Source organism: Condylostylus longicornis, unplaced genomic scaffold (genome assembly GCF_029603195.1).
Source record: "Condylostylus longicornis isolate FDR11 unplaced genomic scaffold, ASM2960319v2 ptg000046l, whole genome shotgun sequence".
NCBI classification, from domain to species: domain Eukaryota; kingdom Metazoa; phylum Arthropoda; class Insecta; order Diptera; family Dolichopodidae; genus Condylostylus; species Condylostylus longicornis.
In genome coordinates, this window is record NW_026578015.1 from 1341601 (window position 1) to 1365240 (window position 23640).

General features: G+C 25.1%; 1 protein-coding gene across 2 annotated transcripts in view; it reads left to right on the plus strand.

Annotated features, from left to right (window-relative positions):
* LOC129610688 (protein outspread) overlaps positions 1-23640 on the plus strand; it is a 181523-nt gene that overhangs the window by 106751 nt on the left and 51132 nt on the right. Inside the window, exon 4 of one of the 2 annotated variants that reach the window (XM_055523336.1) lies at positions 12417-12551. The exons of the other annotated variant lie outside the window; for it this stretch is intronic. Within the exon in view, the coding sequence (XP_055379311.1) occupies positions 12417-12551 (135 nt within the window). The remainder of the gene's footprint in view (positions 1-12416; positions 12552-23640) is intronic. 2 annotated transcript variants of the gene reach the window in all.

A 23640-nucleotide genomic window follows, 5' to 3' on the forward strand; every position in this document is an offset into this window, starting at 1 on the left:
GAAAAAAAGAAAATAAAACTTTTATGAACCAAATTTTATTTCAAATGTGGGGGCTGGCTGTACTAAATATTTTTATTTCTTCAAATAAATAATTTTAAAAATTTATTTTTTTTTTTTTATATTTACCAAAATTGAAAAAAGATTTTGTTTTTTTTTTTATTACTATTCCGTGATATTTTAATGAAATGGTTGTAATTTTGTTTTTTTTTTAATAAAAAATAAATGAAACCATTTTTCATAGTTTACAAGAATTCAAAAGCAAGAATGGAATACAAAATTAGAGTTTAAATTTGACAAAGCACTAAAAAAATTTTTTATATTTTTTCGACTCTTTGCATATAAAGTTGAATAATTTATTTAGGTTAATTGCATTATTAAAATTTTGTTTTTGATTTTAAAATGCACAATATACAGTAGAATCGTGTTGAAATAAACACAACAGTATTTAATTGTTCTATGTTGTAGAAATAAATTTAAGCTCCTTATTGCCCTCTCCATCCAAAATTGACCGGTACCGGAGCGTACTTTAAAATTTCGTCGAATTTATGACATTTCTTTTTAAAGAATTGTTAATAAAGACTAAATTGTTCTATTTATACTTTAAAATTCGTACCAATAATCATACACTGAGAAAAAAAAAATTCGTTCGGTTTTAACAATAACAGTATCGAAAAATTCTGCCGCATTAACTGGTATATTATGTGATATTTTTTAAAATAATAATTCTTGTACAATATTTTACCATTTTAAGAACAAGAATCACAAAAAAAATTACACAAAAATTATTGTTACGATTTTTAAATGTCATAAATTTTTTAAGAAAACACAAAAAAAATAATATTGCATATTTAAGAAATAGCATAATATGGAAATGAAATTTTAATAGAGTTTGCCGCTGCCATAGATCCAATAGTATTTACGAATTAACATTTACGGTTTTTGCAAATATTACCGTTATTAATGACTTTTTAAATTATATATTTCGATCATTATATTGATATTACAAAAATTTGCAATATTTTAAAAATTGTATTATGTTTAATGATTTCATTATTCTATATTTTGTTTTTTAATTAAAAATCTAGGCCAAAAATTTTACGCTAAGCAATAACTAATCGGTTTTTTTTGTTTTTTTTTTTTGCAGTTATAACTATAGTAGTTATTAAAATATTTTACCAAAATTAATAGGTGATATAAATAACAATAAAATTCTTATTTAAAATTTTTATATTTTAAGAATTAATGATTTTAGAATAGTTTTAGAATTAATCGTTATTAATTAATTTAGTTCTTTACAGTGTTCAATTTTGCAATTTTATGTGTATTGAGTCTTGAATATTAGTACAATAAACTTAGAAATTAATTAAAATTTTATTTTTCATGAAATAAATTTTTTTTAAATTGCATATTTATAGGCGTATATTATAATTTGACAAAAGAATCAGAAAAATCAGTTTTTATGTTTTGCCATCATGCAATTGCAATGATTTTTATCGAATTGCAATTTGAAATAATTTGAAATGCCAATGTAAGCATAAAACAACGCACACATTTTACACCAAGTGTTGTTCTTATTTTGTAAACGGTAAATTTCATTTTTTATTTTATTTCTCTCTTTTCTATTATTAATTTTTGTAACAATTTACATTTTTTCTTTTTTTTTTTTTTGTAAATTTTATAAAATTTATTTGCAAATCTTCCGCATGCGTGATAAAATTACATAATAATGGCATAACATGGAAACATATTTTATGTATTAACCAACACATACATGAGTAAATTTCGTGTGTGAATCTAATTTTATTATGTAAATATGAGTGTGTGTGTGTATTTAAATATGGTTAAGACAAGTTTTTTTGAATTTTTGCTTTATATAAATAATTTAAAGTCGCATATATTATATGTTTTCTATTTCCTCTAAATTATATTGAATAAAAAAAAAATAAAAAGTGTGAAAATAATTAAAAATTAATATAACAAAAATTATTATCAATAACTTTTAACAAATATGGCGATAACGGAAGTTATACAAATAATTGTATGTATATATTATAATGTAGTAATGTATTTTTTAGACGATGGTGTAATTATGCGTGAATATAAGTGAAAGAAAACAAAATTACTGCATAGATTGCAAATTATTTTTTTTCTTCTTAATTTACATATATGTATGTATATAAAGGAATTTGAAATTATTTCCGACATTTTTTTTTATTCTAGTACAATTATTAAGTGAATTTACATTTAAACTGCTTGATTTTACTGAAAAATTTAGTAAGTAATAATGATCAAACTATAATAATATAGTGTATCAATCTGGCCCGGACCATTTCCCCTTAAAGTAATTGAATTTTCTGGAATTTGTTAGAAATTTATATATTTGCTCTTATTTCAACCACTCTGTCATGAGTGTCAGTAAGGTAAAATGTAAAAAAATTAAACCACTCGTTTATGGTTTAGTAAAATGCGGCTTGAATTTCTGGAAATACAACATTTACGTTTATTCTGTTAATTCTTGTACATATACGTGTTCGTTTTATGTGTAGTTTCACGTTCTTTGTGTTTTGAAGACCATACGAGTACATTCTTTAGCACAGTATGAAACTATATTCCAGTTGTTCGCGCAGTTGAATCGCCTTCTCTCCTAATCGCCTACTGCAATACTATCTATTCTTCTTATTCGGCCTTGTGCAATACTATTTTTTCTGCTTAAATCTTAGAATTTCGACCATATTTGGTATTAAAAAAAAATATTTTTAAATTCTAAAATCGTTTCTAAACTATATGGAGTTCTATAATCTTACAAATATAAAAACTGATAGTTAAATTTGTAGTAATTTCAAAATAATTGAAAGTAAAATTGAAATTGAAATTCTACTTTTCTTTTATTGATGATCATAAAAATTCTCTTCCCTATTCTTAAATGGTGCCAGCCAGTTTTATGTAATTTTTATATAAAAATTATTTCCTAAATTTATTTATAATTCTTTTATATTCCAGTACCTATAATGTTTGAAGGGTATTATAAATTAATCATTACAATTGTAACACAGAGAAATAATAGTTAAACTTAATTATAGGTATAACAATGTTCATTTCATTTTCAGAGTTAGGTCCTAGAGGCGGTTTCAGTATATCTATTCATCTGCGCAGCCCGTCGTTTCTAAGTTAAAAAATGTTATTAAATTTATCTGGAATCAGAATAACGGAATAATTATCTGGATCTGGAATCAGAATAACGGTCTCAATACAAGAAATGTTAATTTAAAGCTACAACGGCCACAAGTTTATAATGTCATTTCAAAAGCAATTAATAAATACTTAAAGACGAATAGCTTATGCTTACCATATTGGAGTTACAAAATCTTGAAATTCAACTTAGCTTATCAATAAGTTCCTGATTTAACTTAATCTCGAAATTTCGGAATATAATTGTAGTAGCAAATAATGCTGAAAATCATTTGCTGATAATTTTTTCATACCTTTGTAGTTCAATTCGCAGAAAGTCCGTTGACAAATTGGGAGCTTACTCATTCAAGTCTAATTTGAAGAACACAAATTTTTTTTTAATTTGAACACGTCATCCATCTGTTCTGCAGTTTTATGAATGAAAGTTCCTTTTTCACTTACTACTTTATAGAATTAAATTACCCCGAACCCGCAGACCCCACGGAGGTGGGAGGATCAACTCTGCTTCTTATTCTCGGTTTTTGTTAAAAATATTCCAATTTTTTATATAAAAATGTAAATTTTTTTTTGCTATATTATGAGAATTATATAACATTCTATTTTAGTTTTAAGAAGAAAACAAGGAAAAAAATTCCTTAACAACAATAAACTGGCAAACAAACAAGACATCAAACTGTAGTGCCAGTTTTGCTGCATTCCGAATTAAATTGCATAACTTTTTCCTATAAAAAATTATTTTTTGCATGTCAAATAAAAACATTTTCAAGAAAATTGAAAAAAAAAAAACACCATAGAAAAATTATAACCAGAAAAGTAAAAATGAATGCCCAAAAAGAATTTCAAGTCGTTTTCGGTTCAATTTTAGTTTTTCTTCTCTCTTTCTTGTTCTTGTTTTTTTTTTCTTAGTTCAATAAATTTTACAGCAATTTATTCTTCTTTTTGTTGCCAACTACGAAAATTATATAATAGACAAAATACACGTTCATATACACACATATATGCGCATAATACCAAAAAAGTTTTATGGGGACTGGCAATCAAAGAATTAAAAAAGAAATAATTTTCAATCTTTCTTAATTCGTAAAAGTATTTTTCAAAAAAGAAAAAAAAATTTTTTTTCAATTGTCTCGCTTGCACACCAATGAACTTTTATAGATAAAGTGTACTTGCATTGTGCACAAGATGACATTCCATATAACATTACAAAAAAATTGCAAAGGAACACAACAAAAACGGTTGAAAGAACTTCAGGAAAAATAAAAAATCCGTTAACCGTGCCAACTCTGTGATACACATACGAATGTTAACTCAATATTGAGAAAATCACGTCTCACCACAAATGAGTGCTTTCTGGCAGCCAGAGTAGAATAGTCTGCAAAAATATGCATTGATATCTTCTAATTGGCTTGATGGAATCTGCATAGAAGAGAGCCAGATTTATCAAGTTTTGTCAGATGACACATCACTGGAAATTCACAAAGTAAAGAATTCGCCACGAAACATTGTCACGCCACAAAGGTAATTTTGATCATTTCAATCACTTGTCTATGCTTCGTCATTACCGGGACCCACCACTGGGAAGTGACCGTGCAAATTCGAGTCACTTGGTTATCAATAATTTTTCAAATTATCTTTGGAACAGAAACGGATTGTTGCTGGATCGACTTAAAAATTCTATAAAGCTAGATTGATTTAGAATTCGACGCCGAAACACAATATTACAAACGCATTATTAAACTTATAATAAAACCATTGGAAAATTCTTTTGTGCTGGTGGACGATTCAATTTGCAGAATTATCGAACTTTTCCTATATTATTTCATTTGTGTTATACTGTAAAATACATCATTATATAACAAACATCAGCAATTGAAATTAAAAATTTTGAAAATGAAAATTGAAACTGAAAATGAAAATAACTTATTGGAATGAAGAACTACGAGGGCGACGATAATATAATAATAATGATAATAGTTATACATAATAATGATCATGATAATGATAATGATGATGAAATAAAATGTTTATTATTATCAAGATCAATAATCGATGATATTGATGAATGAACACTATTATAGTAATAAGAATAATAATAATAATAAAAATGATATTGATGATGATAATGATAATGATGATGATCATTTATAATGATGACCATCAAGTTATAGATCATTGCACTATATAAGTTTATAAGAACAATAGAACAATTTGATGTGAACAGCAAATAATTGACCTCACTCCCCATTAAGGGGAATCGGATAGGGCAGGAATATCCCCCCGGGGTCACTGCAGCCATTCACGATTTATTGTAGCCTAAGCTCACTTCATATTTTGTTAAAGAAAAAAAAGCCCATTACTACTCCTAAATCGGCTTTACGTCAGCATAGTACCTAAAGCCCCGGTGAATTGCATTAGTATGGAAAGAAAACCAATAGTTTTCTCTAAAACAGTAGGTACTTCATCGCGTTTCTCTTCGGAAAGAAATAATATGTCTTATAATAACATTTCTTACAAGAACTTCTAATATTTTCTATTAAAAATAAAGTTCCGTCGGTTACACAAGAATCGATACGGAAAATTTGATGCAAACCTAATGCGGCCCCTTATTTGTGATTGTATGAAATGCAATCTTTATTACAGCAGATATTTTAAAAATGATATTGATAAATAATTAATCATGATTGGTAATAATGATAAAACATGGTGATGATCATAGTATATAATGATTATGTTGATGATAATTGCTTTAAAGTACACCAGAATAAAGAAAAGCACAAGAAAGAAACAGAGAAAGAAAAAAGTTGTAAAATTCTGTTAATAGAAAAAAAAAAATTTTTTTTCTATTGCACAATTGGAAATTTGTAAACATTGACGATCAAGATTCTAATACCAAATATAAATCTCGATATTTTTCATGTTACTGTTTTTTTTTTTTTTATTATTTTTACAATTTCTGTTGTTCTTTCTCTTTTCAAATATGATTTTTTTCAACTGATAATAATGTTGTTGATAATAGTATTGATTTCTGTATTATTGCCGAGTGAGTTTGGGGACCAAAACCCTATGTTATGTAGACTTCCTGTTATGTTTTCTCCAAAAGATTACATTATTATTCGAAAACAGTTTAAATATCTGAATTATTCATGAATCTATGAATAGAACTGTTAAACTTGGTACAGCGGTTTCTACTGCATTTATAGTCAGTATGCAGTTGGCTAAGTATAAGATTGGTTTGGTGGTAGGACTGACTAGTGAGCAAATTTTTTTTTCAATTTATAATAATTGCTTAGTTTTCTTGTAAAAACGAAAAATATAATTGGAATAGAGCTGCACTCTAATGTTAAAATTTACTACATATTTAATTTAGAGAATGGAAACACTTTTTATATCATTTTAGAATTTTTTAGTTTCCGGTTTATTTTTTTTTTCTTTCTCTAAATCGTGGTTATAAAATTGTACATAAATTTTTTAAAATATCTTTGAATTTTTTTTTTGTAGAGTTTTGGCACATGTCTTTTTGTCTAAATTTGAAATCTTAATATTTGTAAAAATAAAAAATAGTACAATAATATTGTTAAAAGAACAACGAAAAAAAGAAACAATTTTGCTATTACAAGGATGTTAGAAGCAATGACATTAAAAATAAAATTAGAAATAAAAAGTTTCAAAAGTTCGAACCAAATGTGTTTCATGTGGTTCGAACATTGTTCATGGGTTGTGTCCGATTAGAATTAGATGGCTTTTATTTTTACCATCAAACAAAGTCTAACCAGGGTCGTTTTCACATCAAACTTTAGTCAAATTACAACAAAAAAAAATCTTCTCTCCTGCTGTACAACGGTACACAATTTGAATTATGAATTTAATGTTAAATTTCATTTTCTCTTTTGTTCTTCTCTTTTTTGTTTACATGTAATCCCTTTATCTCTCCTAATACTTTTGACATTTTCCGCTATATTATCGAATTTATTTTAAACATTTTCTTTTCATGTTTTTCCTTAATCATTATGTTCCCGCATATTGTCAGTATTGGTTTGATACAAAAATCAAATATGTACATACCTAGAATGTATAAACATACATGTTTGAATAGACTTGTAACGTACATTGTATATAGCCTTAGGAGAAAATATTATTGTATTTTTTTTTAGTATGACTTCTTTTAAAATAGAAATTTTATGTAGCAATTTGCAATATAGAAGAGTCAGAACAATTTTTCTATTTGTTCAAGAAAGAAAATGAAATAAAACTAAAAAAAAAACAGAAAAATTAATAGTAAAATAAGTGGAAAGCACGTGATCAATTCTTACAATAATTCTAATACATTTTTTGGCACATTCTAATTTCTGTATTTTTTTATTGTTTTTTGTTTTTGTATGTATGTACAGAGTTTTTCAATTCAAATACTGTTTCTTCAGTAGTATTTCTTTGTAAGTTGTGTACCGACTGTTTGTATGATTGTCTTTTTCGATCAATAACAAATAGTTGAACAGTATTGGTCACAAGGCATGTACCAAAATGAAGATCTAACGACAATTTGATTTATTAAGCAATACAATTTCGACTGTATTCACTTTTATTTTTGCAAAAGACTCAAAAACTGGATCAGTACATGTTGCATATAAAAAGTGAGAAAAATAGCGGTCGATGATATTGTGTGTTTGGAGATGTTTGAATCAATTTCTGACCAAAGTTTGATTCTTATTGTTCGTAATTTTAAATTATATTTGTTGCTGACAAAATCTAATTCGACGAAAATTTTATATAAGTAAGTGGTCTAAATTTTGATGGGGTGCAATTTGGTTTCGTTGCACAATCGCTTCTATTTGTTATTTAAGTTAAAAACCATATTGAAATTGTATGAACTTGGTCTCTTTTATTAGTGTTCCAACAGAAAATTTCGAACAATCCCTTCCCCTAGATTTTTCGTCAATATTTCGTATTATTTACATATGTGAAATTCAATCAAACGACTCATTTTAAGGTTGACTGTGATAAAACTGTGACATTTTAATTATTGAACATTTGCCAATAGCATTTTCACTATTTTACATCAAATTGAATATTGAAATATCCTATATTTTGCATATATATGCTATTTATATAAGCTTACATGTATGTATGTACATTATATATTAGCATGTCGTACATGTTAGAATGTTATGCAATAATAAATATAATAAACCGCATTATGATGAAGAGATTTTTATAATTTGAATGGAAATAAGGAAAAAATTTTAAGTTTTATTTTTCTCTTCATTTTATTTTAGAAACTGAAAATATTGCTTCGCACAGAATACCGTATGTATATAGGTATATTTTGTGTAATTGTATGTTTCATACATATTTATATGTATGTCTTACTCTATACTTATTGCATTATTATTGTAAGTAGAATATTTTATTTTATTGAAATTTCAATTTGATAAATTGAAAGCAGGAAGAGAGTGTAACATAATTTGTAATTTTTATAGTTAGACTCTTTTTTTTTTTTTGCAAAATGATAAATCAATTGAATTTGAAATTGTAATATAGTTGATTTTTGTTATTTTTTTATTAATTTCATTGGGAATATTAAGTGTCCATTTAGCTGACATTTCAAATTAATTGCATTTTTTTTTTAAAAAAAAGGAATATTTAAAAGTAAATAAAATTAAAATAAAAAAAGACATGATAAATTTCATACATAGCAACTAATTATTAAGAAGAAAAACAAAATTGATCGAACCATCAAACGCAACCGATTGACTATACTAGTTTGAATAAGCTGTCATTTGATTGTTGTTTGAAGTCGAGAGGTTTTGCGAATCCAAAAGTAAATTTGAATGAAATCAAGTTAATTATTGTTTATTCTTATTATATTATGTATGCCCTGTTAATTATAATTAACAGGGCATTGAATTATATTTAAGTATAAAGTTTTTATAATGTAAAAGAAATTTTTATTACAAAAATTATAGAATGGCAGTAATTGATTCAGTATTATGACAGATATCAATGTTCAAAAATTCAAAATATAGTCTCTCTTCTATTGTACTAAATTGGTCAACTTAACAAACGAATTTTTCTTACATTTGCAAAAAATTCAAATGCCCCGAAAAATATCATATACCATCTTTCATTGATACAGCCCTGTAAGTTTTTAACATTGCAGTTTTCATTTTAAACGGTTGGGTATAAAATAACATTTTCTTCTTAAACGGCTGGCTATAAAATAACATTTGCAGTACTATGGTAGAAAGATGATTAATATACCAAATTAAAGTTCAGGTTGATAAAGTTGTCAGCTGTTCAAACATAAGAGAAAGCTGTAATGTTACGTAACCTGAAGAATTAGTGTTTTTTAAACTCATGCTTCAATTTTAATGTCATTTGATTCCGAAATCTGAACAGGCTACAACTAATGTAGTTATTAGTAACAAAAAACCGTTGTTGTGAATTTTCGAAATCATATTTAATAAAGCGCCTATTCGACACAGGGGCGGACTTATATTTAAAATTTCAAAAAGGAAATTGCTTGTCAGGCTCTGTAGATCTAAATTTATTGAACTGGGAACAACGTTCCCTTACAAAAGTTTTATCTATTCATGTCAGTCTATACAATGATATAATAGTAGTGCAATTAGATACGAGATAGCGTCTGCATGATTTCTAAAGGCGAAGCCTAAATTTAATAATTAAAAAAAGCATATCGTAGTACGTTAAATTTTTCGATTACTGAATAATTTCGTGAGATCAAGAATTACAGTTAAAATATTTATAATATTCTAAAGTTAGAAGAATTTCTCAAATATAACAGTGTGTGTAGGACATTCTGGAAGACAGAGAGAGAGAGAGAGAGAGAGAGCTTGACGTTTAATCCAATTAAGGTTTTAATGAACACTATAAATTACTTTTCCATTCTAAAGACTTTGTAATATTTTTCATTTATTTTTTGCGCAAAATATTATTGCAATTTTATAAATAAAAAATAAAAGATTAATATATAAATACAATATAATTAAATAAAAAATAATATTAATCATCTTTCGTGAACGTGATGAAATCACTTTTAAACTAAAAATAAGAAAAAAAAATCCTCTTTTCCGCTAAAGTATATTAAGCGCGTTTTATCCAATTAATCATACTGTTTTTCCGCATAATAAAGTTGCCGTACTTTATATGCAATTATTAAATATATATTGAGTAAAACCGGTATCTTATATATATACATATAATATACAATAATATTAGAACACCTGTAGAACATAATCTTATGATTATGATCGGTAATTGAAAAGAAAATCTGTGATTTTAATCATTTTTACCCCTTATATATATTACATTTGCTGACTCTTTTCAAAGTACAATTTTTCTTTTTATTGAACATTTAATTAAATTGATAGGTAAGTATAAAGGTATAAAAGGTATTTTGTGGTATCACGCTTTAAAAATTCCGTTACATGGAATCCTGTATTCCAAAACCTATATAATTTTATAGTTTAATACCCTTGCATAGTTATTAATGAAGGAAATTCTGCAAAAAAAAATGTAATAATAACAGATGGAATTCTTTAATCTTTGAACAAAGTATGTAAAGTGATTCTATAGAAATCCTCAAGAAAAAATTTTAAAAATTTTTGTTGAAATAATCTTTTAACACCAATATCTTAAGAATTTTTTAAACATAGCAAATACACACACCATATAAGAAATTTGTTCAGCTTCTTTAAATTTCACGTAAAATTTTTAATGTAAAAGTGTTAAAATAAAATGCGGTTGCAAATTGTTGTATACACAAGATGCACAGGAATGTATAAAATTGAATTTCTAAAGAGAAATTTTTTTTTGTTGTCTCTTTTCATGTCAAATTTTAATTGAAATTGTGAACTTTTGAGAGTGTTAACAATATTATGGTTTAACATAGCTGTTATGAGAATTTTGACATGAGAAATTATTCGAAAATATTATGATTACATTATTACAATATATTCAGTTTTTAACAAATTTGATTCATTTGGAAATTTTCATTCACTGTTTTACATACTTTTTTCTCATAAGTAATTTAAGTATTGTGTAAATAGAGAACGCCTCTCTCGAAAGTGTTGCAAAATGTGTCCGGACTTCGGAAATTATTTCAAGAAAATTTTGAATTGTTTTCGAAGAACTTTTTATTGGAATTTTTAGCCATTTCGAGAAATAATTTCATACTATAACAAACCGTTTCGGAAGAGAAACCGGAATAAATTTCTCTCTTCCCCTTAAAACAAAGTACTGTTGGATTTTTATTTTGAGATGATGTTGTATAGTTGATCGAATTACTTTTTATTTGAACTGTAGCCATCTAGAGAAATAATTTTATAATCTAACGCGCACCGTCTCGACAGAGAAATTAAAATAAACTTTTCCCATTTCTTGCTATTAATTGGGTTTAATATATAATTATTCTTTAATTAAATAAAATTAAGTTGTCCATGAAATTACCGAAATTTATTTAGGAAAAAGTGGAAAGGTCTCAAAGGTCTAAAATATATTGTTCATTTGTTAAAATGTAAATTAAATTTTAGAATTGTATTATAATTTTTTCCAAAATTGAATGAATTAAAAGAAAATTAGTTAAAATTAAATTGATTAAAAAGGGAAGAGAAATTTCCCTTGAACTTAAATTTGGATTAAGAATTCCCTTAAAATGTGGTTAGTTCACATTGCTTACTAAATTCTCTTGACAAGAACCATAATGTAATCTTTATTGATATTTTGTACTCAATTCTCTTAAAATCATTTTTGTTGTTAATAAAAATTATTGTTGCATCTCATATTTCATCAATGGCTTTTTTTTCATTCACAATATTAAAATTTTGTTTATTATTATTAAAACACACACGTCAAACACTTAAATGAACTTTAACATTTTATTTCATTAATATTGAAATTCTCTTATCATTTCACTTTTATTCACAAAATTCGCACAAAAATATTTCCATTCACTTTTCTTATCTATTCAAATTTTCTCTATTCTCTCACAAATGAATTCTTGTACCATTTTAAGATATTCAATTAATTACCAAACATTTCAATTTTCCATTCTAATTTTTTTTTTGCATACTCATCAAAAAATGAATTTTCATTTATCTCACATCTTTAAACACATAAAAAAAAATTACAAGAAACAAAAAATTGCATATAAATAAAACCATTTATTTTGAAACCACCATCACCAAACAAAAAATCCAAACTTTTAATTTCAGTTTACACAGATCAACCAGTTTCATCTAAATCACCACCAACTCGTGATAAAATTCATCCAGAGACAAAAGCTCAAGTACGAATTCGTAATCGAAATCGAACACCTATTATAACGTCTAAAGATGATAGCGAACCTGGTAAGTTCCAAATCACTATCTATTCTATTTCTTATTCTATTTCTATCTAATCTAAATCTATTCAGTGAGATTATCTATTTAGAACAAGATTCACAATCGTTTTATTACAATATTCACAATTATTGAAATGTTCTCTTATAATTTCAATTAGGAAAATCTTAAGGATAATTTTCAATTATAAATAATATAACAGTTCTTTTTTTTGCCCCTTTCCTTGCAATGCAGGGAAATTTTTTTATGCTTATTCACCTCTCACTAAGCCAGGCAAAAAATTTGTTCGAAAGCAAGTAGTCCCGTAGTTTCGACATGTATAAATTCCTCTTCCGTTTCTAGATATAATTAAATAAAAGCAGTTTCAATTTCCTTCTAGTTAGACTGCCACACTTCAAAGAAACATAGTTCCTACCTATACCACATCAGAAGCCGATTAGTTTGGGTTACGATTTTTGAGATTTGATTTTGCTTTTGTCAACATAATTGTAACTTTATTGTTTATAATTCCATATTTGAAAGTCTCCCATTATAGTAATTTATTTGAATTTAAGAGAAATATTAAAATCTCTTTGATTGTGCGGGTAATCTTTATTAGAATTTAAAATTAAGTACAAAAAATACTAATTCCAATTAATTGGGTAGAAAAAATTAGTTCAGCTTATTTGCTGATTTGTTATAAATTCTGATCTAACAATATTTCTTCCATAAATTCCAAATTCTTCTCTGTAAATGAATCAAATAATTTATTTAACAATATCTTATTCAAGTATTTCTTAATCGTAATATTTAAAAAAAAATGTGTAAAACGCTCCTGGATGCTTTGATTTTTCTCCTGTATACGTTGTCGATATTGATGATCTTTGTTTTTATTTAAAATGTATAGCTGCCGAGATGCGTAAAAAGGCACCTAATTAAAAATTATTATACAGAGAATAAAATAAAAGTTGACTACAAGTCATTCTTAATTAAGAGTACATCATAAGATATATTGCACAGAATATTTATATATAAGAGCAGTTTCTTAAGGATAACCATAAATGGATTAAAAGATAATCTTAGTTGGTAATAAATGGGAATATTTATACGGGTTCTTATAAAAAGGGAGCAAAAAACAAAACAGAGCAAACAAAAATCGGATTGAGAAATCTCAATTCTTTTCGATTCAAAAAAAACTTTTTAAATTTAATATAAGAATCGGAATTAGTTAGTGATTATGAGCGTCTTCTAAGTTGCAATGTAGCATGAGAGTTTTGTATGATAGTTAATTTTTATGTGATAGTAGAATTTTATATTATAATTGTAGAAAGTCCGTGCAGGTTTTCCTGAACCAAGAACATCAATTGTTCGGGAAATACCGAATGTATTACATCTTTGCAATTTATTTAAAAGTTGTTCGGAGTTGAACTTCAAACAAACCAAAATAAATTAGTTAGTATCCAACATGTTCGTTACAGTATCAAGTGTTTCATTTCATGCAACATCTATTAGAGTTTTGGACCTTTGTTTTTCTGACAAAAATTCTGAATTAAAATTTTTTAATGTTAATGTCAAATAAATAGCTCATAGCGCCTATAATTGTCAAATTAACCAGGTAATTGTCAAAAGACTGTTGTTAAAACTGGTATAAATGCAGAAAAAGTCATTCAGCAATTAACACTAATGGCTTCGGTATTAACATTAATGGCTTATAACGCGCTTTCCAGTTCTGTTTCTGACTGAAGAGCAGTATCAACTTCCAAAATGTCAGCTTTCAAGCTTTTTCAAACAAACATTTGCCTCTTTCTGATATTCTTTAAAAAAAGTGTGCGTTACACACTAGAAAAATCAGAATCTTATTTATATCTTAAGAGTAAGTTTCTCATACTTATATGTATATATAATATAAATAAATTCCATTGATCTAGATTTAAGATGAAAATCAGTATACGGCAAAATATACTTTTTATTCCTTGTACTCGTACCACAAAAGTATTTCTCCATTATAGTTTTTTTTTTGTTCATTTTCATGCCATTTTTATTATTTTTCTTTACCATTTTTGATCATATAGATGAATTGCACTGAATTCAAAGATTTACTTAAAATCAATATTTCAAAGGGCTTAAATTGGAAAATATACAAGTATTTTTTAGAATTTTACAATATTTTATTGAGAGTTTTCAAGGAAAAAAGGGAAATATACCGTCTCTTAAGTGGGTGCGTATAGAATAAAAATTTACTTTTGAATTAGGAAAGTTACAATATAAAAATATTACCAATTTCATTAAATAATTCAATATCGGAAAAAAAGAAATCACAGGCAAACACAAAGAAAGGATAATTTAAGTTTGATAAACAAATTATAAAACTTTATAATAGAGATTTTGTAAAAAAACCAAATTTATTTTATTATTGTCCCTTCATTTAATTTAAATTTATAAAAACTTCTTAAAAAAACTGGAAATTTAATTTTCAAATAAGATTTAAGGAAATATTAAAATGCTTAAGATTTTTATGTAAATTTAGTATAGGACGGGAGAAATATTAATTAAAATAATCGTAATTTACCCACAAATATCTCAAAGCAATTTTAATTACCCACAAATGTCTCACAGCCATTTTAATTACCCACAAATCTCCCACATCCATTTTCTATGGTAGTAAAAAGGAATTAAATGAAATAATGCGGATTTAAAAGACTTTGAAATTTTCAAAAATACTTAAATAATATGGGTTCAAAAATTCGAAGAACAAAATGTACAGAGTATAAAAATTTTCGCACAGAGCTATGCACTTTTTTTTTCTTTTCTGGAACTTTAGGCCCTTCCCACGTTGATACATAGGATCTTTTGTGATTCTCATCCCTATCTACATTAGTCCTGACAAACCGCAGTATAGCAGCCACATCAAGCCCCGAGATCTTTTACACAAAGTCTCTCGAAGCGTCCCAGTCGCAGGCGAGAAACTGCCTCGCACTCACACAATAAATGTTCATAATGAGCTATACACTTAATCAACAATATAAAATTTTACTTGAACTTTTTATAAAAAATTAATTGAACTTTTAATTTTTAATTTATGTGTTGCATTTATATACAAAATCACACACTTTAAAATTCTACAAAATCTACAATGCGGAAAAAATCTTTTAAAAATTAAAAAAAAATTATTTTGCAAAAATAAAAATTATAACATTATTAAAACCTCCCCCATTTCATTTCAATTTCATTTTATAATATTAAATTTTAATTAAAATATTTTAAAAATTTTATTCTAATATCGCATGTAATATTCATATTTTATTTTTGATGTCTAAAAGAATAAAAAATATCGCGTGATTTTCTTTAATAATGAATTTAATTTTATTATATAAAAATACAATAAATAAAATAAAATATTAATATTAATTTTTTAATTTAAATTTTATAATAATAAAATTTTATTTAATACACGGCAATTCATACAATTTGTATTATTTATGTATGCTCTTATAAAATATAAATAGGTTTGTGTACAACATAAATGTTATGTAACAATGAAATGACGACTTAAAATTCTCTATTTAGTTTAATCTCAAATTCACTATAGTGAAAAATATTAATATTCATTTCTCTTAAATTGTTAATTGAGAGTTAAGGTTTATTAACACAACACTAGAAATTAATTTTGTACTGTTGTATTGTAATTAATTGTAAATTGAGAATTCAAATGTTATCTTTATCTAATATTCTGAACTTTACTGTAAGGAAACACTATATCAGTTTATTTATTTATAATTATGAATTTTTAATTACGCCTGCTATCAACACAGCAGATAGGCTCAATTTACATTATTTGAATTCGTTAACAAGATTTTATGCAATATTCTAATTCAGAATATTTAATAAATAATTAAAAATATTCATGTAACATTATAAATTTTTTGCGATTTTAATAAATTTGATTAATTTTTGAATATGAATTTAAACCCTCCTTTCTTAATATTTCTATGCTACAGGAAATTTTAATTGATTTATAAAATGCACATGTATATTAAAAATATTTTCAATTGTTGACAAAAAATTTTGATTATATTAGCAAGTATATGAGGATTTTCTAATGATGATTTAAAAATAAAACTGTGTGTAAGTTTAGTATGTCCGATTCGAAATCTGGTTATAATACTTGAATCTTATACTTCTTGAAAGGGAATTGATTTTTGATTTATTTCAAGGTTTTGTACTGAAGTTTAACGGTTTTCAATTTGTTATTATTGATATTACCCTCTATATATTCGTCATATATCAGTTTAAAAGAGTTTCATCAAACTAATATGTAAACAACAACAAACAACGTTTTACAACATTAAATTAATGTGAGAGAGATTTTTATCAAATTTAAATATTTTCTCTTTCAAAAGATTTTATTATTTACTCAATTCCTGTTAAGAGTAATTAATTTTCAATATTCTATGGGTTTAATCGAATTATTACTGATAATTAAGGTAACCATATAACTAAAATTTTTAATTTTAAAAATAAATAAAAATTTGTTATTAATTTTTATAAAATTATTCTAAATTTGTAAGTACACAAATAACTACTGTATAACATTCATAAAATTCAACAGTTGCACTTTTTATTTTTTTAAAATTATTTTTTTTTTCTATTAATTTTCATCAAAATTAGCATTCAAGAATTAATTGGCTTTCCTTTTTTATGCAATTCAACTCTCTATTTGGTTTTGTTTTTTGTTTTTTTTTTTGTTTCAATTCTAAATAAATAAAATGTAAATTACATGCATTTTATAGTTAGAAAATAAATAAAAATTAACTTTGTTATATTTTAGAATAATAAAGTTTAAGTAAAATATAACGAGTAGGCATTGCATAGTATAGATATTGCGATATTGTTATACATAATTGAAATAGTAGATATAGGTTCTGCAAATGATAGTAAAAGTACATGGATTTAAAACTAACAAGTTTTAATAAATAAGGTATGAAAATAACAATAAATAATAATAAAATAATAGTTACCAATTAGAGAAACTTTGTTTTAGATTTTGTAAAGCATCTGTTTTTTTTTTTTTGTATTTTATTTTTGCAAATAGATCATTCCTAATTTGATTTATTCAAATTCTATATTAAAGTTTATATATTATGTATAGATGTTACAGGGGGTTTATTATGGACAATAATTAGAAAACGTATTTAAGAAATAAATCCGACTGGTCGACAACCACACAACAATAAAAATTATGAAATTTTTTTTTACTTTAAACCGAATCTGAATTATGCAATTTTTTTTAACATTTAACATAAAGCTTATGTGAATATCCAATTTTCCTTTAAAATTTTGATTTGTAATTTATTTTTCAATGACTATACACTTCCAGACCACGTCTTGCCGGTGCGTTTAAATTCTGATTTCACGGTTCTTTTCCAAGTTCGTCTTGGTCTACCAATAGTTGTTTTCCCTTGTGGATTCCACTCAACGGCCTGGCGAACCAGAATGTTGTTGGCCGTCTAAGAATGTAGCCTATCCATCTTCACTTTCTTCTTCTTATCTGAACTCAGACTGGTTCTTGTAGCCTATCCATCTCCACTTTCTTCTCCTTATCTGAACTCAGATTGGTTCTTATTTTCTTATTATCCGTAATTGTTCATTATTTTTTTTCGGCCAGAAGATGCGGCATATAATTCATATAATTCTGAGACACTTATTCAGAAACACTTGTAAAAATCATAATGTAATACCCTCTATAACGTACCTATATGAAAATAATGTGAAAATTTGTAAATTTAAATTTTAAAAGAATTTCTATGAAATTTAACATAAAATTACATTTTTGTAAAATTTTAATTTATTTATATGAGAATTAACTATACTTGGTGATGTATCTAATTCAACGAGATACACTATAATCGGTTATCATAATTTATGTAAAGATATAACATTTGATATGAAGCCTCGCGAAATAGCATAATCAATTTTCCAATTTTAAACCCATATTATTTAACAAAATACGTCATTTGACGCTTGTGCAAAAAAATTTTACGTATAAAGTCATTTCTCTCTCTCAAATACACAAAATTCTCGAATTTTCTCTCAATATACTGAATACAATAAGCTGACTACTGCTGTCAAAATATACTTAAAACTGGCTGAGTTGGTAGCGTTAACTAGCTATAAAACACCCGTAAAAAATCAAAATTTACTCAAAATAATGACAAAACCCTGTATAAAAGACTTCTTCATTTGATCACCTCTGTCTCTCTCTCTCTCTCTCGCCCTGTATGCATTCCACCTTCTGCTTAAATTAAAACTATTATAAATAAATTTTTAAATATTTTCTAACTTAGTTTTATGCATAGTTTTGTAATCTTTTCAATTCTTATAAAATATAGCATTATGGTGGGTATTTCAACTGAAGAAAATATAATAACATTAAAAAGGAGGATAGAAAAAAAAAATTATGGCGTGTTGAAAACCGATGTTAAAAATATTTTTTTCCTCTCTTTTTCTTATTTAATTAGTTGGCTACATCTATGCACTATTCTGTTAGTTCTTATAACTACTTACTGTTGCGATTCTATTATTAGTCTATATACTACAATTACTTAATTTATAAAAAAAAAAAGAGAACAGAAATGAAAATAAAAATAATTAAAATGCAACTTGTTCATTTCTATTACTTTATTTGTTATTTTTCAACTTTTACAAATGGCAATTCAAAAAAGAAAATACAAAAAAAAAAATTTACGGGAAAATCATGGTAAAATAACAGGTAGCTAATTATCTTTCTTTTTCGCTATTATTATACAAGTTAATAAATTATATAAGAATAACTAAATTATTTTTTTGAAATCATGTTAAATTAGAAATTTTAACAATTTTAGAATTAATGTAAAATTCAATAGAAATTAAAAATTTTTCATGATCTTTCCATATTTACCTGTACCATTGTGGCAGGACATTAAATATTGAAGCAATTCTATCACAGAGAGAGTTAAAAAATGTTGATGAGACTTCAATTTGTCAGTCAAAATTGTTGATTAATTAGGCATAAATATCGAATTAATGATATTAGAAGAGGGTATGTACTCGTAAAAGCTTTTGTAAATACTGTCATCAAGAGTTGTTGTAGCTGATGTATTTTATATGAAATTTTAGTGTACCTCTTTTTCTCCTTCTCTCTCTCAAAAAAAAAATTAAATCAATTTTAGCACGGCAGTTTCTTTTTTTTTGTTTGAAACGTCAAATTTCTTATCGGCTTATATAGTTTACTATTATAATTACATGCGTTAAATTAAGTGTGGTAAAAAAATAAAAATTCGACAAATCAATGAATCCGCAACTCCATCTTAACTAACAACTGAAACATTTACAATTTGTCTTTTAACACCATGATAACAATGCTTTTTTGATTGCAATTATTGATAACAATGAAATTTTTATCTCTCTCTCTCTCCCTTCTCTCCCGCGTATCTATTATTCTATTGTGTATAATATTATATGCTTCCTCACAATAATTACTGTTATAATAATGACATGCATGTTATCACACCAGAAATTTTTTACACAATTTTATAAAATTGTTTAATTGACAGTAAAAGAGAGACTTGAAAATTTCATTCTATACGGTCAATAAATATGCCAATAACCTATAAGAGCAAATATCGTATATATTTTTAGTTTCCTTCTCATATAGATTTCGTTTCTTTTAATTTTCTATATTTTTTTTATTATTATTAATAATTATTAAATTTATTCATTAATTATGTTATGACTTTTAAATGATATTTTTTATATTTAAATAAGAAAAAAAATTACCTCCGGTTTAGGTAACATTTTTTTTTTGCAATTTGCAAGGCAAAAAATTTTAACCTCTTTTTTTTTCTCTTTAATTTTTTGTTTTTAGTAAAATATAAAATAATTAATAATTAATTCATTGAATTTTTAATTAATTTTTTTTTCATTTTGATTTTTGTTTTTATGAAAAGAAAAAATTTACGCAAATATGCAAATTAAGCGTTAAATAATCGAAAAAGTAGTATTGGTGTTTTGTGTGTGAATAAAATTTATTTATAAAACCTGAATTAAGTTTTAAGGTGGTGTTAAAATACTCAACTCCCATTATTGAGTGGTACGCATTTAAAAAATATTAAACAGGTTTATCAAAAAAGACATGTTAAATATTACAGTTCATTTAATGTCAGCAAATAACATTACATACCATTTTAACAGATTCTGTTTCAAAACAGAAGAGACTTTTAACACATCAGAGAGTTTAAGTATGAAAACAGAAATACATCGGTTAACGGCAAGAACAGACGATTCCTATTGTTATCACAGAACAACAGTGGAACGACAACAAAAACGCCTGTTCAGTATTTTGCATATAATATTACAAACATTCCCATATGGAAACAGATGATATTAAAAAAAAGGCCCCAGCGGTAAATTAGGATTTTAGTCTATTTTATCGACACAAGTTAAATTCGCCGCAGTAATTTTCCTTTATTCTGGGCGGTCCCATTTATATCCATTTACATATTCCATATGAATTTCGAATTGTAACCGGCGAAAATCACTTTTGTTCTGTTTTCACCTTTAATATAAATATATTTCTAGAATTCAAATTGGTTGAAATATTGAACCGGAAGGTTCTGAAAATTTTCGCTTTAATTTGTGCTGGAAGCTTGTAACATTTAGTAATTCTAATTTTAAGAATTAAATATTCGGAAAACGCATTCGGAAAATTTTGAGTTTCTTGCAACAAACAATCGAAATATTGTTATCAAATTGCTTGTGATCAATGATACTTCGCTCAGGATCCTTCTTTGCATTTTGAGTATATCAAAACTCTCTAAACATGTTATGTATACATGTATAATAGAAATATAAACGAATAAAATGTGGTTCAAAACTGTTAGAGGTACGTCAGTTTGTATTCCTATAATTTAACTATAGCATGCCACTCCGATCTGTTTAATTCTCAGAAGCAAAAAAATAAGACAGGACATATCCTATAGTAACGAGTGATAACTCTTCATTTTCACCTATATTTTATTCTATAAAAATTGCATAAAAAATAATTTTTATTAAAATTCCAAATGATTTCCATCTGTGTGATTTTTTTTTCTTGTCTTTTTGGTTATCTTAATTTATCAGTGTAATTTATCAGTATTAGTAAACGTTTTTACTAATTGGTTGTTTGCAGTGGACCTTCCCATTGATTTTAAATATACTAACAAATAATAAAAAAAATAGTAAATTTTAGTTCGAATACATTTTAAACACATCGAGAAAAAAAAAATGAATATTTTAATAAAAAAAAATTATAGAAATTAAAATGAAATTATTAAAAATTATTAAAAAAAAAATTCTGATTTTTTTGCAAGATTGCCTCAACTAATTTATTTAAATAATTATTGCATAAGATTTATAAATGCAAAGTGATTTGAGTTTATAACTTTTTTTTATTTAATAATCAAAAATATTTTTTTTGACAATTGTAAAAAATATAACTGTTATATTTTATTTATTACTGTTATTTTGTTAATCTTGATATAAAATTTTTTTAGCATTTTTAAAGAATATATAAAAAAATTATATGAAAGTTGCATAATTTTTAATTCGAAACTGTTATATGTGTTATACGCTTTCACTTCATTTTTAAATTTTTATAAATCATATTATGTGAAAATATTTAGAATTTAAAGAAATTTAAATAACTTTTTCGGAATAATTAATTGTACTCGTATTTCATTTAAATTAAATGATTTCATTTCAGTATAACAGAAAAATTCAACAAAATGATTTTTAAAAATTTTAATTTTTTTTTTTCAATTTTTAAATAAAATTAATTAAATTAATTTAAAAGTTTCAAATTATTAGTGTTCTTAATACATTATGGAACTAATATATTATTAAAATTATGTTGCATATTCTCAAATAATTGATATACTCTCATCTAACCAATTATAATTTAATTTATTTTCTCCGAAATATTTCCATTTAAGAATTTTTAACAAAAAAATTTTAATAATAAAACTTTACTTCGATTAGCTATAAGTAAAATGGGAATTTTATTGACTGCAAAGCCTATTTTAATTATAATCACCTCATTTAATAAGAATAAGGAAAAGTAAGAGGTTAATAATAAAAAAGAGACCCTATAAAGAGACCTACTTTTATAAATTATGATTTAGAGAAAAATATGTAAAAGGAAATTTTGAGAATATCAGAATGAGATAGAGAATGAGCTGCACTATACTCTAAAGCAATATACTCATAATATGCTTATTCGAAATCATGAAATAAAAGAGCAAAGTGAGAGAATATTTTCATAATTTCCTGGATAAAATAATCAAATTTAAGTATTTTTTGAATATTTGCAATGTACAATAACATTAGAAATTTTGATTAAATTTGGATATCGTGAATTAAATACTTTTTACGGCATTCATCACTATTCATTCTCAATTCACAATAAATCAATTTTGAAAACACACTTTCAAAAATTAAACTACAATAAAATTCTTATACTATACAAACTGTTATATTCTTATATAATTTTATTTTAAATATTTACATGGTCTCTACCATATTCCAGGATTTTTTACAAAATAAATCAAAATTCCCTTACAATATAAAAATTTTTCAATTTTTGTTTAAAAATCCAACAATATGATTCATCACAATCACCATCTTTGGATGGCCCCAACAGAAGACCATAAAAACAAAATAAGAATAAAATAGTTTTGATTATATTTTTGTTTTTTTTTTCATTTTTATTACCCAGAATTTATGTCCATATATCAATATTTGTATAAGATTTTAGATAACAAAAGTTTACAAAAAAAAAAATCGGACAGACATACAAACAAATAGTTTTTACCAATAATATTAATTGAATTAACATTTTCTTATTTTTTTTCTCTGCATATACTGTTCTCTTTTTTTTCTCATTTTGCTATTTCCCGCAATATACATTATTGTACAAGAAACTATAATAAACTTACACTTTTAAATAAACATTAAAGAAATTGCCATTAAATTGCTTTCAAGAGACTGTAGAATAAAAAAAGAGAACAATAATATCAAAAAGACAAGTAAACGTAACAACTTACTT